Source organism: Papilio machaon, chromosome 5 (genome assembly GCF_912999745.1).
Source record: "Papilio machaon chromosome 5, ilPapMach1.1, whole genome shotgun sequence".
In the NCBI taxonomy this organism is placed as follows: Eukaryota; Metazoa; Arthropoda; class Insecta; order Lepidoptera; family Papilionidae; genus Papilio; species Papilio machaon.
Window position 1 is genome coordinate 3984498 of NC_059990.1, and position 18017 is coordinate 4002514.

General features: G+C 43.2%; 3 protein-coding genes across 3 annotated transcripts in view; all 3 read left to right on the forward strand.

Moving 5' to 3' along the window:
* The window catches only part of LOC106708731 (paired box protein Pax-6), a 37904-nt gene extending 33658 nt beyond the window's left edge, over positions 1–4246 (forward strand). The window contains exons 4-6 of the mRNA XM_014500278.2: positions 2368–2649; positions 2757–2941; positions 3156–4246. Of these exons, the coding sequence (XP_014355764.1) occupies positions 2368–2649; positions 2757–2941; positions 3156–3722 (1034 nt within the window). The 3' untranslated portion in view covers positions 3723–4246. The remainder of the gene's footprint in view (positions 1–2367; positions 2650–2756; positions 2942–3155) is intronic.
* A 5484-nt stretch (positions 4247–9730) lies between these two features.
* LOC123721017 lies at positions 9731–10234 on the forward strand. Its single transcript, XM_045678019.1, has one exon. The coding sequence runs from the start codon at positions 9731–9733 to the stop codon at positions 10232–10234; it is 504 nt and encodes a 167-aa protein (XP_045533975.1).
* A 4982-nt stretch (positions 10235–15216) lies between these two features.
* Positions 15217–16659, forward strand: LOC123721018 (serine/arginine repetitive matrix protein 1-like). The gene has a single exon (XM_045678020.1). It carries the CDS (start codon positions 15217–15219, stop codon positions 16657–16659), a length of 1443 nt encoding a protein of 480 aa, XP_045533976.1.
* Positions 16660–18017: the final 1358 nt, after the last annotated feature.

Here is an 18017-nt window from a genome sequence, read left to right on the forward strand (position 1 = left end):
ACTGATCATTACCATTATGCCATATAAGGCTTTGTGTTTTGAGTAAATTATAACAGATCCGGTCCTCGTTTATTTATTCGATGTTCTTGTGTACGATGTTCGATCGACGAAACAATAGAGCTTCATTAAGTACAGTGATCATTTAATTTTTTTTCTAAAATTTATAGCTTAATTACTGTTTTAGGGCCAGCATAATTTGAGACTGTTACACAATTGATTGAAATAATTGATTTATTTTAGTATACCAAAAATGTTTTGTATGTTTTGTATAAGACATATGTGGTAGGAAGTTTTTCTATGAAAATGGGCATAATTAATGGCAATTTCGAATCAAGGATTTGATGGTAATATCTGGTGAAAGATTTAGTTTTCTTATGAACAACAACTCTTTAGGACAGATAATAAATTACCGTCGTAAAAATGTTATATTATGAATCATCGGTGGAAAATTACCTTAAGGAGGGTGATCTGACATCTTTGTCATAAACAAAGTCGTATATTAAGCAATTATAAATTGTTGTCCCTAGATATAATTAGTTCTTGTAGAAATGACCGCAACTTGAAATAGACCTAATTTAAGTAAATACTGGCAAATTGCTTTGAACATTGCAAAATGAAAGGACGTCAAAGCACTTAACAATAATAATGTCAATTTGTGTCGATAAACACTGCAACATGATTAAACTCCGCAATAAGAAGGGAATATTTAACTCGTATATTGCTAATTTTCATAATTGATTTTCCGGTTTTCCTTGTCAAAGTACGTCAGTTATTAATTGCGTTACTAAAGGAAATGTATGAAAATTGCTTTATTAAATCTTTTTGGTTGAATGTTGGAAATCTAAAATAGGCTGTACCGAAATTCCGGTAGGAAAAAATAAGTTTTTCATATTAAATAATTAATATTCTTCAATAACAATACTTACATGTTATTTAGAAGAATACGTTTACACGGAATCCAATTCCGTAATCGCTTAAAAGAGCAGTAGTAGTATGCTTGAAGCACCTGTATGCCCATGCAACCTGATCAGTACCCCAACAACGAATTCTACGACAATTACAAACGGACAGGCTATGATTAAATTATGGCACTTATTCCGAGTGTTTCCTGAAAATAACATGAGATGGCTCTGGCAAGGCTGCGCCGGCACGCAAGCGCTGCACGCATTAGGCTGACGACGTACGTAGCTATGTTACGACAAAGTACAAATAAACATGATACCATAATTTGATTAGGTAAACTATAACTAGAAGAATTTGGAAAAGATTTTCACTTACTCCGATCATTGTACACCTTATTTCTAATTTCTTTTTGTACTTTTTAATTACAGAATATCAAGTTTTGTTTCTATTCAACCCTTGAATTCTATTTACCTCGTTGTACTGTACATAAGCGTACTCTTCGTCGGGTAGTCTTAATTTCTAGTTAATATTAGTATTAATATCGCCCCATCAATAAATATATGCTCCTATATACAAAATATTAAATCTTATTCGATAAAATTAGATAGGTGCTGGAAATGAATGCGAGGGATCATTAGACATTTCTTTACGACCGATACTAAATCGTATTATGATTTAAAAAAACGAAATCGACCAGTGTAAACTGGCCTTAAACTACATAATAGTGAACGATTTTAAAACGCGACCAATGAATGACGCATCGGTTTTAACGCGCTGCTGGTCACTCATTTTGCGCGCAAACTGCAATTATTCTTACTTTGCTTAAGAAATATCACTGACTACCATAATTATGCCACTGTACCGTTTATGTACTCGTAACAGATCATGTACATACAGCCTTAGCTTTCAAGATCACGACTAAAATGTAAATAAATTTAATATTAAAAACTAACAACAGAGGTAAATAATTATTTAACTATTATGGATCTGTCTAAAGCTGAAAATTATATGGGACTGGATTTTAATGTGTAATTATTTTGTTTTGCCATTGAATTATGTTAACGGAAACAGCGAGCGGCTTGTTTTGATGATTAGTTATAAATAATACTAATTTATCTATAACCAATGACGGGTCAAAGAGTAAAATCATCATTTTCAACACGCTAATGCCACATCGATTAATACATCAACTGTGGGTATGACTATTAAATATTAGTTCTTTATCATTAAAATTCAAAACACATTATTTTTCTTTTAATGTTTTGTCCGTATACATTACAAAAGCAATTTGGATTAAATGGACGAAATAACTTGCCTTTGTAGAGTCAGAAGATTTTACTTTACCTGACAAAGTATTAGTGTGAAGTATAATGCTGATTTTAACACAATTTATGTACTTTTTTCTGGATAACACGATGCTTACGTTTTACATTTATCAGTTCTCATGTATTTCTTATTTTGCAGGTGTATGCACCAACGCCACCGCACCAAGTGTATCATCAATCAACAGGATCTTGAGAAACAGGGCGGCGGAACGAGCGGCTGCGGAGTTCGCGAGAGCGGCTGGCTACGGGCTGTACGCTGCTCCTCCTCCTTATGGAGGATTCCCTTGGGGAGGTGGTGGGGGTGTGTGGCCACCCGGAGGACTTCCCCTTCCGCCGGGAGTACCTCCGCCGACCGTCGGGATGCAACACCCTGACGCAGTTCAGCAGGGATTTTTGTCGTCTTCGGGACGTGGTCTTGTCGGTGAGTACGACGTTTGAATTACTAAAAAAACTATGCCAATTTTAACTTTTATACTTGTAGGTTTGAGTTTCTTTCAATTATTTCAGTTAACTTTATTATTTGTGCAGATGTCGATGGAGATGATTCTGGATCTCTGGACGGCGAACAACCGAAATTTCGCCGGAACCGAACTACATTCAGTCCTGATCAACTAGAAGAGCTCGAGAAGGAATTCGAAAAGTCTCACTATCCTTGCGTCTCAACTAGGGAACGCTTGGCATCAAAGACCTCACTTTCGGAAGCCAGAGTACAGGTAAATATTTATTCTTAATTACACTCAAAACATAACGAGACATTATAAAATATCTGTGAATTCAAAGTCAATTAATACAAGGTGAAATAAAAAAGTCAACTGGTCTCGACTTAATCGAATGACTGCGCTATCGTTTCATTTCCATTTACATACATGAATTTGTTAACACGGCGAGAACAGAATACTAATCACGCTTGTTTACCGTTACTGACAGGTTTGGTTTTCCAACAGACGAGCCAAGTGGAGACGCCACCAGCGCATGAACCTCCTCAAGCGCGGTGGCGGCTCGCCCTCGCACCGCCTGCCCCACTCCCCCTCCCGCTCCCGCTCCCGTTCCTTGTCCCCTACCCGCGGCCCCTACCATACTCCTCAGATGGGTGGCGAGAATAGCGCGTTCAAAGCTCTGTCGCATCAAGACACGAACGCACTGAAGGCACTGTCCCACCAGGCGCAGCTGGAGAGCAATGCACTGAAAGCGCTCACGCAAACACCCTTCGACGGCGGTGCGTTTAAGCCTCACCCCGCACTAGAGAATAGTGCGTTCAAGGCGCTCGTCCCGCATTCGGCGGCTGCGGCGCTTCTGGCCGCTCAGTCCATACAACTAGCTCGAGGTTACGAATCTCATTCAGATTCCGACGAGGAGATAAACGTTCATGACGAGAGCGATGATGAGGGCGACAGACAGAGGAACAAGACGAGGTCCAGATCGCCGAGCCCGTGCAGGCAGCGACCGTTGACTTCTAGCGACCTGCCGCTACAACTCACCAAGCACGACCGTTGATGTTCCAAGACTACATAATTTATTTGTTCACATGTTCAATATACTAAAACCATTGATATCGAATATTATATTTTATATAAATTTCATCGTAAGGTGTTAACACTCCTGTTTGCTTGTAAATTTATGTAAATAATGTAGAGAATTAAGTTGTTGATTGTTGTAATGGAGACTAATGTTTAGTTGTAAAAGCAATGCACAAACGATGTCGCTTTATTTATAAACTTGGTATTGTATAGACGCTATGTTGTTATTATGTTAATGATTTAAGTTATAAAATGTGCTTAGTTAATTTGAAATGCATATTGCATTATGTTTGAATATATGTTTTGGTAGTGGTATTCAATTAGTAAAATGGTTGAAGATGTAATAGATTGCAAGGTATTAATTACCAAAGTATCAAAATGGTGTAATCACGGTTGGTACAACTCAATAGTTCCTACACACTTTACCGTGTTAGCCAGGAATATAAATTAATTTAAAATAATAAAAAATAATACTGATTGATATTTAAATATGTATTCAACGTTCAATATTATTAATGTAATTTACAAAACGATAGCACCAATTAAATAATGTAATAGTTAATATTGTACATAGATAATTATTGCTAGAGCACTGTATTATTTATTATCTAAATGAACATATTTTATTGTACAATATAGTAAAGATTTTACAAACGTACCTACGAAAATAAACAAATTATCTTATTTTTGTCTTTAATTTATCTTTATGTAAAATCAAATCATCATCAAATCAGTATATCTTGATTACTTTATTTATGCTCAAAAACTGAAGAAGTATTCTTTCTAACAATGATGTTACCTTTTTTTTATAACAACACCTCAAGTCATATTACAATATACTTAACAGACATGTATCAAGTAGATAAGGGCAAAAGATTAAGCAGAAAAACTCACAACCAATCACACGCAAGATTTAAACAACACTCAGTAGTGTACTTCTACTGTAAATAAATGGAATGGAATTGGTAAAGGACAGAATATGACTACATTTTAAAATTTATAATTCTTTGATAGGTACTAAAACTTGGCTGCAATGTATTGGTACAATCAAACTAGTTGCAAGGCAACACCTAAAGCTAAAAATTCTAATTCATAGCCAGATTCTGGGACTCGAAATATAAATAATTCTTGAGCTGACATTACCCTAAAATTATACTTATCGAAAGTGACACTAGATCCCAGCGCAGTATAACCACTTACTGCTTTGTTAGCTTCAAAATATTTTAATTAATATAAACAGTTAATAGTGGACGTCAAAGTACCTTATTTAAATAAAATGGTTAAATCGAGTATGATCTGTGGGCAATCACAGTCAAAATAACTTGATTCACAGCATTATTATTTGATTTCCCTCTTGTGTTTCATAATAATTAATAACTGACTCCTCAAATTGGATTTTACCTTTAATATTTATTTTTAACATTCTTTAAGACACACACCTTTTAATTCTCAGTCGTTATACTCGTATTCGTATCATCGAAAACAATTATCCTTTTTCGTCCATTGTTAGTAAAAACGTTCCCGAATTGGTCTTCCCGGATATCGATAATCACATTGGAGAGAGTTCGGAACAAAAACATTATGGTGAAATGAAAGCCGACAGAAAATCTCTGTATGATTTTGTTTTGTCGATATATGTGGTCTAAGCATGTATCAATTAGAAACGTGAGGGATTCTAAATCGAATTATAGCACGTCGGGTATTCTTGAAATTTACTTTAGCTTAATTCTTCGATATGCGACTTTGAACGGACATGCAACTACAAAGGAACTGCCGCAAGTGATATTGTTTTATTCTTGATGAAAATATTTTTAACATATTTAAGACATATAATATTAGTACATACAAACAACTCTACTAGACATCTCGCGTACTAGACCAGTGTAAGTTTTTCATTGCTCCATTACAAATTGTATTATTTGGTAAAAAGGACAGTACAGAAATTATTTATGTAAGACTAATTAACTTACAATTGTAGTATATTGTAATTTTATATTGCTTTGTTCACACTTCACTTTCATCTTGACCGTGATCAGTTGAAATGTAATTGAAAGCCCTACAAATTTTCGGTCTCGGTAACATTTTAATAATTGTTAAAAGCAAATAAATGTATTAAAAATAATGTTAAGAGTATTAAAGACAGTATGATCAATATAAGTCACTTTTCGAGATACTCGTATTTAAGAATATGTGTACCAACTGCGCTTGCCGCGACAAATCTTTTCTAATTCAGAGATGATCATTATATAAGTAACTCTTTGTCATCCTGAGGGCGATCCTATAAGAGACTCGCACTAACCACCATTACATATGTGACTCTTTGTCCGTCTTAGGACGTTCCTGTAAGAGCCTTCCACCAACCCCCATTTTATAATAATTGCCAGTTAGTCAAATTTGATCGCTGATGTCATTTTTGCAAATCAAAGCGTGCAATTTAGTGTTTTGTGTTATAAATATTATGTAGTGTGAATGGTATTACGAGTTTTATTTAACATTTACAATAAGAAATGGAAAATTTGAAGACTACAAGTACTTTTGACCAGTGACCAGTGGTATACCTATCTGTAGATTTTATTATAAAAAAAAGTTTCGAAATCTATTCTCTTGCTACCAAACTCCGGACACTCTACTATGGCATGCAGCACGGATTCGCCCCGTGCCGGATCGCAGATACACGAGGGGCTCGTCTTACACTTGAACCTGTGGCGTCCACAATAACGAGGGCGAGTCTACTATGAATATTACTCTAAGAAGAAAACAAAACCGACCCACGGATGCAAGCTACTTAAATGATCAGTCAATTGATGATATTGTTGGGAACACTATGAACCAAACTATTTATAGCATTGATGTTATGTCAACCAGCCCAAAACATACTAAAAGTCAACATATTACACTAGATAATATCAGTAAATTACTGGATTCAAAATTGGAAATATTTAAAGCCTCCTTGATAGAAGATGTTAAAAGTTCAATCCAACAACAACTAAGCAAAACAATAGTAAAACTCCAGAATCAGATGGAACTTACAACAACTAGCCTAACAGCTGAACAAACAAAAATAAAAGAAAACATAACTATTATTGATAAAAAAATTGAAAACATTGAACAACAACTAACTCACTTAAAAAATACAAAAAAAATTGTTCTATATGGCCTCATTGAAAATCGTCAAGAATCCGAATACAATCTTATAGATAATGTGTCCAGAGTGTTCCATGACATTATGAATATTAACATAGGGCCATATATAGAAGAAGTGAAACGTATAGACAAAATTCCTTATGGAAAACGCAAGAAACTTCCAGAACTCAGGACTAGCAATAGGACCTTTCATGGATAGTAAGGCACTAAAACTCGGAAACGAGCTCCGGCAGAAACTACGAAAAGCTAGACAGAATGGCGATCACGGTGTTATAAGAAACAACAAACTTTTTATTAATGGAAGAGAATGTGAGACAGAAACAAACTACGAGCATAGACAACTACTAAAAAGACTTGACTTATCCAAAGGTACTGGCCCTGATAATTTGCCTCCTATATTTTTGGTAAGGTGTGCAGAACCCCTTTCGCTACCTGTTAGTATCATATATAATGAGTCTTTAAAATCGGGAACCTATCCGAACATCTGGAAAGAAGCCAGAATTGAGCCAATTTACAAAAAAGGCGACCGTAGCGATATAACGAATTATCGACCAATTTCACTGATTTCAGTTTTGCCGAAAATGTTGGAAGCCATGTTGCGTCCAATTTTTGTTTGTCATGTTAAGCGATTAATTTCTGATGCACAACATGGTTTCACTAAATGTAGATCTACTGCCACTAATTTATCCAACTTTGTAACCTTTCTTTCAGAATCAATTGACTCTCGTGTCCAAGTAGACACAGTATATACAGACTTCTCCAAAGCCTTCGATAAAGTTAATCACTCGCTACTTTTGGAAAAACTGGCTAACTTTGGTTTTGGAGGGTCAGTACTGTCGTGGCTTTTATCATATGTTGTAGACAGGTTATGCATCACAGCCTTATAGATCTACATCAGGTGTCCCTCAGTGTCCCTCACCAATTTTATTTAATATTTATATAATTGATGTCCTAGAATGCATCCACGAGTCGAAATGTTATATCTTTGCTGATGACCTAAAGATTGCGAAAGAAATAAGATCATGAGCATGATCATGAGAAATAAGACCCAGGGAAGGCGTATACTGGTGGACGCAGGACCTTGCGGTTTTGCGCGCTGCCAGTAACGCCGCCCGGCTCGCCTTCACCCGTTGCCGAAGACGTCGGCATCGAGTGAATGGCGAACTGAAGCGCCTTCAGGATAAAATGCAGGCAGCCAAGAAGGCGCTCACCGCCGCCATCGGGGCCGCCAAGGACGCCGCTTATGCGGAGTTCTTGGCGACCCTTGACGCGGACCCATGGGGGCGCCCGTACCGTATGGTACGAGCTAAACTGAAGAGGGCGCCCCCCACGGAGGATATGGAGCCGACCGTCCTCAGCGCGGTGGTTGAGGGGCTGTTCCCTGACAGCCCCCCATTCGAACCACCGCGCATTGCACCGCCAGATGCGGAGGAGGAGGTCACCGCCCTTGACGCTCCTCTGGTAACAGAGGAGGAAATGGATAGGGCGGTTGGCCGGCTCAGGGGCCGGAAGGCTCCGGGACCGGATGGGGTGCCCGGCAAGGTGCTCCCCATCGCCCTCAAACACCTCGGAGCCCGCCTCCGCTGCCTGTTCAGTGATTGCCTGGCAGCGGGGCGCTTCCCTGGGGTGTGGAAGGAAGGACGGCTGGTGCTCATAAGGAAGGAGGGTCGACCCGCACACTCTCCTTCCAGGTACCGGCCACTCGTGATGCTGGATGAGGTCGGGAAGCTGCTTGAAAGAGTGGTGGCTTCCCGCATCATCCAGCATCTGGAGAGGATCGGGCCGCAAATCTCCGAGAACCAATCCGGGTTCCGGTCGGGGCGATCGACCTTAGACGCCCTGACCGCCCTGAAGAGGTTCACGGAGGACGCGGCCCAGAGGGGGCAGGGGGCTATGGCGATATCTCTGGATATTGCCAACGCCTTCGGCTCCCTCCCCTTCGCGGTGATAGAGGAGGCACTCCGATTCCATGGAGTGCCCCTCTATCTCCGGAGGGTCGTAGGACACTACCTGCAGGGGCGGGTAGTGTCCTACTTAACAAGGCGAGGGAGAGAGGAAAGGCGGATGGCCTCCGGTGTTCCCCAGGGGTCTGTTCTAGGACCCCTGCTATGGAACATCGGTTTCGACTGGGCCATCCGCGGAGAGGTGCTGCCCCGGATGGCGGTTATCTGCTATGCAGACGATACGATGATCGCCGTCCGGGACACCACCTGGAGGAGATTGAGGCGGAGGGCTGAGGCCGGAGCCACCCTGGTGACCCGGAGAATTGAAGCGCCGGGCCTCCGGCCGGCGCTCTCCAAGACTGAGGCCCTATGTTTTAAAGGGCCGAGGTGGAGGGTGCCGTCGGGGGCAACACTCCTGGTCAACGGGGACGAGGTCGGGGTCAAGGCCAGTATAAAGTATCTGGGCCTTGTCCTCGACGGGGGGTGGCGTTTCGGGGAGCATTTCCGGGCGCTAACCCCCCGGCACGTAGGCGCGGCAGCAGCCCTCTCGAGGCTCCTTCCGAACCTGAGGGGTCCGGGTGTACAAGCAAGGCAGCTGTACACCATGGTCGTCCGCAGCATGGCCCTGTACGGCGCGCCGATATGGGCAGAGGCCCTAAACGCGTCGAACAGGGCCCTCCTCCGCAGGCCGCAGCGCGTCATTGCAGGACGTGCCTGCAGGGCCTACCGCATGGTAGGCCATGCGGCGGCCTGCGTCCTGGCCGGTACTCCCCCGTGAGAGATAGAAGCGGGAGTGCTGGCCGAGGCATACCGGGCGCGGGTTGAACAAAGAACCCGGGGAGAATCTCTCGCCCCGGAGGAGCTCGCCCACGCCCGGGAGAGGAGAAAGCGGAGGACCATGGAGCTCTGGGTGGAAGGCCTAGCGGACGTCGAATATGGCGTCCGCACAGTCGAGGCCATCCGCCCACAGCTCCCGGAGTGGTGCGGAAGGGGCCACGGGTCCCTCACCTTCCGACTCACGCAGGTGCTGTCCGGACACGGTTGTTTCGGACAGTATCTGCGTCGGATCGGAAGGGAGGAGACGGCGTCGTGCCATGGGTGCGGCGATGAAGAAGATACGGCGCAGCACACACTAGAAGTGTGCTGCGCCTGGACAGAAGAACGCCGCACCCTGGTGGCGACGATAGGCGAGGACCTCTCACTTCCTGGCGTTATACGCGCCATGTTAGGAAGTGAGAGGTCCTGGGACGCCGTTGCCTCCTTCTGCGAAGAGGTGATTTCGCAGAAGGAGGCACAGGAGCGGGAGCGCGAGAACGACCGTCTGGCGCCCCCGCTCCGACGCCGTAGAGGGGGCAGAAGGAGGCGGCAATTCGCCGCCGCCCTTCCCCCCACAAACATGTGAGAGGGCGATAACGCAGGCGGGGTCACGGAAGTAAGCTCACGCGTCCCCGTGGCCCCGCCATAATGCGTCGGAGGGCAGTCAGGTTTTAGTGGGTATTCCGGTCGCCTTCTGCGGCCGGCGAGTCCCACACTCCCTACGCCATTGCACAGCCCGGCGTAGGGGTGCGTAAATGCATTTCCTGACGTTAAAAAAAAAAAAAAAAAGGTACAAGGAAGCAATATTAAAATGTGGTTGTCAATAATAGAAAACTACATAAGCTATCAAAATAGAAAAAAGGTCCGCAACAAGTAATAAAATAGCATTATTTAAAAATTCATTAAAAGATATCAAATGGGAGAACATAATAAATACAAACTCAAACTTAAATAAAAATTACAACTCATTTAACACAGTTATCCAAGAACTGCTAAATAAACACATACCAGTACAAAACATAAAAATAAAAAATAAACCCCAAAAACGATGGCTAACTATGGGAATAAAAAAGTCATGTTCTAATAAAAGATCTCTAAGGACTTTACTAAATCAAACTAATAACACTGTTATCCACAATTTTTACAAACGATACAGTCAAACGCTCAAACGCAGTATTAAAATATCAAAAAAGTTAGAATTCATAAAATAAATGGAAAACTCTGAAAACAAAACAAAAACCATGTGGAAAATTATCAACCAAAAACCGGAAAACCTAGAATAAATACTCATAATAACAATATCGTGTTATAGTGTGATATAGTGTAACAATAAAGTCACCGAGTTGTCCTGTAGAGATTAGCAACATCTTTAATGACTATTTTGCAACTGTCGGTGCAAATCCAAACAACAAACACAACCCTACAGGTCGACCTGTAGTAAACCCACCAGTGTGCTCCTTGTACTTACGTCCTGTAGAACAAAAAGAAACGATCCACATCATACGTCTAATGAAAAATAAAAATAGCTGCGGTATAGATGACATTCCACCAACAGACAGTGTGCTGAACACCTTTCTATTCCCCAAACCTATTTAATAAACCAGAGTTTTCAAGAAGGACAATTTCCAAACGCCCTAAAACTAGCATTAATCAAGCCGATCCACAAAAAAGGCAATACCTGTACCCCTTCCAACTATAGGCCGATAGCTCTATTACCAACATTTTCCAAAGTATTTGAAAAAGCTATGTGCAATAGACTATATAACTTTTTAGAAAAATATAACATCATTGACGATAGCCAAAACGGATTCAGGAAATCGAGATCCACCACACTAGCAGTATACAAATACATACAAAGGGCCCTACAACACATAAATGACAAAAAATATGTACTAGGAGTATTACTTGACATGACGAAAGCTTACGACAAAGTTCAACACAATATCCTGCTAGACAAAATGTACGGTTCCGGTGTCCGCGGCCCGGCATATTCATGGTTTAAATCATACCTGGAAAATAGATCCCAAATAGTTCAAATAGAACACTACAACTCTGCCACCGCTAAAATAGAAACAATTCGATCTCGAGAAAGGAAAATAACATGCTCTATCCCACAAGGAAGTGTACTGGGGTGTGTACTATTTTTAATTTATATAAATGACTTACCAAAAACACTAAACAAAGAAAAAACCTTGCCAGTTCTATTTGCAGATGATATATCCATTTTAATAAAATATGAAAATATAACCGCACCTAATCCTATATTACAAGATACATTACAAACTGTAACAAATTGGCTCCAAGACCATAACTTAGATATAAATTATAATAAAACTAAAATTATGCATTTCAGAGCACATAATAAATCCGCCCTAAATATAAACACAACTTTTCAAAATACAACCCTAGAAAGTGTAGACACCTTTACACTGTTAGGATTAAATATTGACACACATATTAATTGGAACACATATAGAGTGCATTAAATCAAAGCTGTCCAAATTTACATATGCTCTTTTTCAATTAAAATGTAGCACAGACGTAAAAACAGCACTATCAGCGTACTATGCATATGCATACTCATGGCTGACATATGGTGTAATGCTCTGGGGAAATAGTGTAAATAGCCAAGATTTATTTATATTACAAAAGAAATATACCTTTTAGAATAATTGCTCAAATAGACAATCAAGATAGTTGCAGACCCTACTTTATTAAATATAACCTACTAAATCTTCCCTCCATATATATTTACGATATTAGTTTATTTACATTTAAAAATATAAAGACTTTTACAAAAGTAAAAGACACACATAATGTTAACACTCGTCACAAACATAAATTACACTTACCGCAATCTAGAATTAAAATGTTAAATGAAAGTCCCTATTATATGGCTGTAAAAATTTTTAACCACTTACCAAATGAAATAAAAGAAGAAGTAGAATTCATAAAATTTAAAAGAAAATTAAAACATTTTCTAAGTAAGAAATGTTTTTACAATATTGAAGAATACTTTAAAAATTCAAAACAATTAAACCTCTAAATAAACACAAATAAGCATACACACATAAGGCAATAAATAGGTAACATATATTAAATAATATATAAAATAAAAGTAATTACTTACATGTTGAGAGTGGCGGGTACCTTTCAGTTCTAGCCACGTCTTGCCACTCCGAGTATCTTCTTCAGACTGATCGTCAGACTGACGTGCAAGGGTTTATATAAGCTCAAGTCTGTCCCCACCACGCTTGATTCAACACAACTATTGTTTAAGAAAAATAAGTCTATCCACCATTAATTGTGAGTCTCCCACCAACCACCATTATATATGTGATTCTTTGACCATCTTAGGACCTTCCTGTAAGAGTCTCCCTCCAATCACCATTATATATGTGACCCTTTGTCCTTCTTAGGACGTTTCTTAAGAGTCTCCCACCAACCACCATTATATGTGTGACTCTTTGTCCATCTTAGGACGTTTCTTAAGAGTCTCCCACGAACCACCATTATATGTTTGTATTGTACTACCTTACAATAACATAATAAACTTTTTTCTACTACCCTACAAATTCTCCTACACCTTACATAATAAACTTTTTTCTACTACCCTACAAATTCTCCTACACCTTACATAATAAACTTTTTTCTACTACCCTACAAATTCCCCTATACCTTACATAATAAACTTTTTTCTACTACCCTACAAATTCTCCTACACCTTACATAATAAACTTTTTTCTACTACCCTACGAATTCTCCTACACCTTACATAATAAACTTTTTTCTACTACCCCACAATTACATTATGTTATACGCGTTTTTAATTGTGGTTTCATTTAAAAATAACTACTTAATTTAAATTAACTTTGATCATTTCTCTAATATTGTTTGTTTAATTGCTTTACTTACATAGATAGTCTTTTGTTTCATTATTTGATTGTTTATGCACCGATACATTATACAAGTTGTGTTTATCTGTAAGTGAAATTACATGTTACCTGAAACCTGTTGTAATAGTGTCTAAAAGTGATGTATGAACACATGTACTTTTGTTGGTAAACCAAATAAATAAATAAATAAACAAGCAGAACACAAGTCATACTGAAACGCAGAAGCTAACTGAACTGCAGCTGACGTCAAGAGCAGGACAGACACAAATGAAAACTCCAGCGAACAAGACGTTTCGTTACTGAACTAAATGTGATTTTTCAAAATGCACAAAGTATAGGCAACAAGTCAGACTTAATAGAACATTTTTTAATAGATTTAAACATAGATATACTATTACTATCAGAGATATTGAAAAGTAAGGATTATTGCGACTCTATTGTAATACCTGGATATAAAATAGCTTCAATCTTTTGTAGAAAAAATTATGATGGTGGAGGTGTTTGTATTTTTATAAAAGATACCTTAGAATATATAGAAAGAAAAGATATAGCTGATCTTTCCAAAGAATTTGTATATTAATAGGATTATATAGAGCAGATCGTCATATTAATATATTTTATGAACAGATCGAACATCTCTTATATAAGCTAAATACAAAAAATAAAAACAAACATATAATAATAGGAGGAGATTTTAACATAAATATAATAGCAAATAATAAAGAAGCAAAAAAACTCATAAATACAATGAAATCGCGTAATCTTACTCAAATAATAAATAAACCTACAAGAGTTACAAAAAAAACAGCCACTTGCATAGACCTCTTATTTACAAGCTATACACCACTCATACATAAAATAAATGTGCAAGACTATGGTCTCTCTGACCATAAAGCTTTAAATATAAAAATAAAGACAGCTAATATTCACACTAATAATAAAACACGGTACGTTAAAAAAAGAATATTTACTAGTAATGAAACGAACAAAATGAAATGAACAAACCAATAACTCTGCAAATGACTATATTTAAAATAAATAACAAATAATTAAGAAATAGAAAGAACAAGGGTAATCGACAGCCAAACGTCAAGAAGCAATATTAAAATGTGGTTGTCAATAATAGAAAACTACATAAGCTATCAAAATAGCAAAAAGGTCCGCAACATCCTCCCCCTCGTGCAGCTAAGCACAAACTGGTTATTCAAACCAAGGTCAGTCAAGGCCTTAGGTGGAGAGCCTAACCAGCTTTCATACGGGTCAGTGTAGCGTTCTCCCTGCTGTTGCAACGTCCACTACCCTTATCGCGCCATTGAATTGACAATGGCTTCTGCCTCGGCTAGTAAACTGCTTAGGGTTTCTTCTTTCGGAGCTCGTTCGGTTAATGTTGCGTTCAGAGCCACCTTTACTGATCGCACCAAGCGCTCCCAACATCCTCCAAAATTAGGTGTCGCAGGTGGGCCCGGCATATTGCTGGGGTAGGGCTTTTTTGCCCCGCGAACCATACACTGGGGTGGGGAAATGGGAGGGCGGACCCCGGCGCGCACTAACCTCCCGTCGGGGAGGGGTGGGGGGGTATCCGTCCGAAACTAGGGGTGGTGCGCCGCCCACCATCCGGAATGGGCGTCACCCGGGGGTGGAGTTTATATCGGCCCTTCTCGTGGGAACAAATATGGAAGAATTAAACAAAACCAAAAAACAAAGAGAGGGAGAGAAGGAGGAAGAGAGACGGGGAGAGAGAGTGAAGAGTGAGGGAAACAGAGAGGGAAATGAGCAAGTGGTCGTCCTTAGCGCGTCCTGCTCCAGTGACGAAAGCACCAGTGGTGCCGAGGAGGAAGCGTCTGCGCGGCGGCTACGAAGCCACACCAAAAAGGCTGAGCCGGCGCCAAAGGTGACCCTGAGGTTCATCCCAGGGGAAAAGAAGAAAAAGAGGGCCCTGAGGGACTCGTCCGGCGAGGAGGCAGGACCAGCCGTAGCGAACAAATTGTCCACGGCGGCCAGAGGCCGGATACGAGGCAATGCAGGAAAGCATACTTTCCTGAAGGCGGCAAATGAAGACCTGGCGAAGGGGTTGGAGAGCGAATCGGGCGACTCCGACCCCACATACCGATGTTCCTATCGGCCGCCAAGCTCGACTGCAACGAGGACGCAGCCAAGCAGGGAGCAGCAGGGCGCCGGCGAAGAACTGCGCAAGCTCCGCGCGGACAACGCTCGACTAGCCAAAGAGCTTGAGCTGGTCCGCGCGGAATTACGCGCCTTTAAGGAGGCATACTCGGAGTCGCAAAAGCGAACGAACGCGATTGCGACTCCGAGGGAGGCGCCCGAGGCCCAGCCGGGCCTAGAGGAGGTGCTGAAGAGCGCCCTGGAGGAGATGAGGCGCGAACTCCTACAATCTGTTGGCGGGATGGTGAATGCCCGCCTTCAAGGCTTAGAGTCGCGCCTCCCCCCAGAGCCAGTGGTTAGGCCCCCACTGGCAGCGGACAAGCGGCAGCCGCCGCCGCCGCCCCGGCCTGAAGCCCGATCCGGCCCGGCAGCAGAGGCCATAAGAGGAGACCCGGCGGAACCGGCTCAGGCCCCTAAGGCCAAAGCCAGGCCGGCCAGACGGGGGCCCAAAACGGGCCCCAAAGAACGACCAACTGGCCCTCCACCTCCCCCTCCCCCCTCTCAGGAATTGAGAGGACGGGCAGGGGGAGCCCAGCTACACAAAGCTGTAGCGGGCCAGGAGGACAACGCTCCCCAGGCATCGGGGAGCGAAGTCCAATGGTCAAAGGTGGTCGGCCGAAAGGCTAAGAAAAAGGGCAAAGCTCCGAATCCAGCCGGAGCTCCCCCCCAAAGCGATACAACCCGGCGGGGGACTGTGGCCACCCCCCTCACCAAGGCAGTTAAGATCGTAGCCCCCAAGACGGCTGCTATAAGCCTCACCCTTAAAAAGGACCCTGGAGACGGTGAGGATCCGGACAAGCATGACCGGATCCAAACTCATGGAAGTGGGGGGGAAACCCCTGAAGAGACTGCAGACCGCCTAGCCTCCGAGCTAACAAAAGTTATTGGGGACTGGGCGGACATCGCCCGCCCGTCCAAATTGGTCGACCTCAGGGGTCACTGGCCTGGATGAGACGGTGACCCGTGAGGAAGTGGCGGACAAGTTGGCGACGGCTGGGGGCTGCCCCTCCAGTGCGGTCAAAGTGGGTCTCATCAGGCCCAACTTCTGGGGTGGCGGCTCTGCCATTGTAAAGTGCCCCGCGACGGCTGCCAATGCAGTCGTCAAAATAGGGAAGGTGGCCATCGGTTGGACCATGGCCACCATCAACGCGGTATAGGCCCGGCCATTAAGGTGCTTCAAATGCATGATGCTGGGCCACACTCGCGCCCTATGCCCAACGGAAGCGGAGCATTGTCAACTTTGCTTCCGTTGTGGCGAAGCGGGGCACAAGGCGGCCGCCTGCGAGGCGCCCTGTAAATGCACAGTGTGTGCCACCACAGGGCGCCCGCACACGCACGTGATGGGGGGAGACAAATGTGTACCCCCCACCGTGAAAGGAAAGGTGACCAGGCTGCGTCCTAGCCCGCCGCAGCCTAGCCCGCCGGCCGAGGAAGCTATGCAGGTATCTTAATGCCCGGACACCTGCATAGCGAATTCCTGCAGACCAACGCCAACCACTCCGCCTGCGCACAGGACCTGCTCATGCAGGTCCTGACGCATGGTCGGCGGACCCCCATCAAGGGATGGGGGTCGAAGAAAGGGCCGTCGGGTTCCGCCGGGACCTGACGGCCATCTGCGACGCCGGGATGCCCCGGGCACGACGCTTCGCGCCCAGGGAAGGCGTATACTGGTGGACGCAGGACCTTGCGGTTTTGCGCGCTGCCAGTAACGCCGCCCGGCTCGCCTTCACCCGTTGCCGAAGACGTCGGCATCGAGTGAATGGCGAACTGAAGCGCCTTCAGGATAAAATGCGGGCAGCCAAGAAGGCGCTCACCGCCGCCATCGGGGCCGCCAAGGACGCCGCTTATGCGGAGTTCTTGGCGACCCTTGACGCGGACCCATGGGGGCGCCCGTACCGTATGGTACGAGCTAAACTGAAGAGGGCGCCCCCCACGGAGGATATGGAGCCGACCGTCCTCAGCGCGGTGGTTGAGGGGCTGTTCCCTGACAGCCCCCCATTCGAACCACCGCGCATTGCACCGCCAGATGCGGAGGAGGAGGTCACCGCCCTTGACGCTCCTCTGGTAACAGAGGAGGAAATGGATAGGGCGGTTGGCCGGCTCAGGGGCCGGAAGGCTCCGGGACCGGATGGGGTGCCCGGCAAGGTGCTCCCCATCGCCCTCAAACACCTCGGAGCCCGCCTCCGCTGCCTGTTCAGTGATTGCCTGGCAGCGGGGCGCTTCCCTGGGGTGTGGAAGGAAGGACGGCTGGTGCTCATAAGGAAGGAGGGTCGACCCGCACACTCTCCTTCCAGGCACCGGCCACTCGTG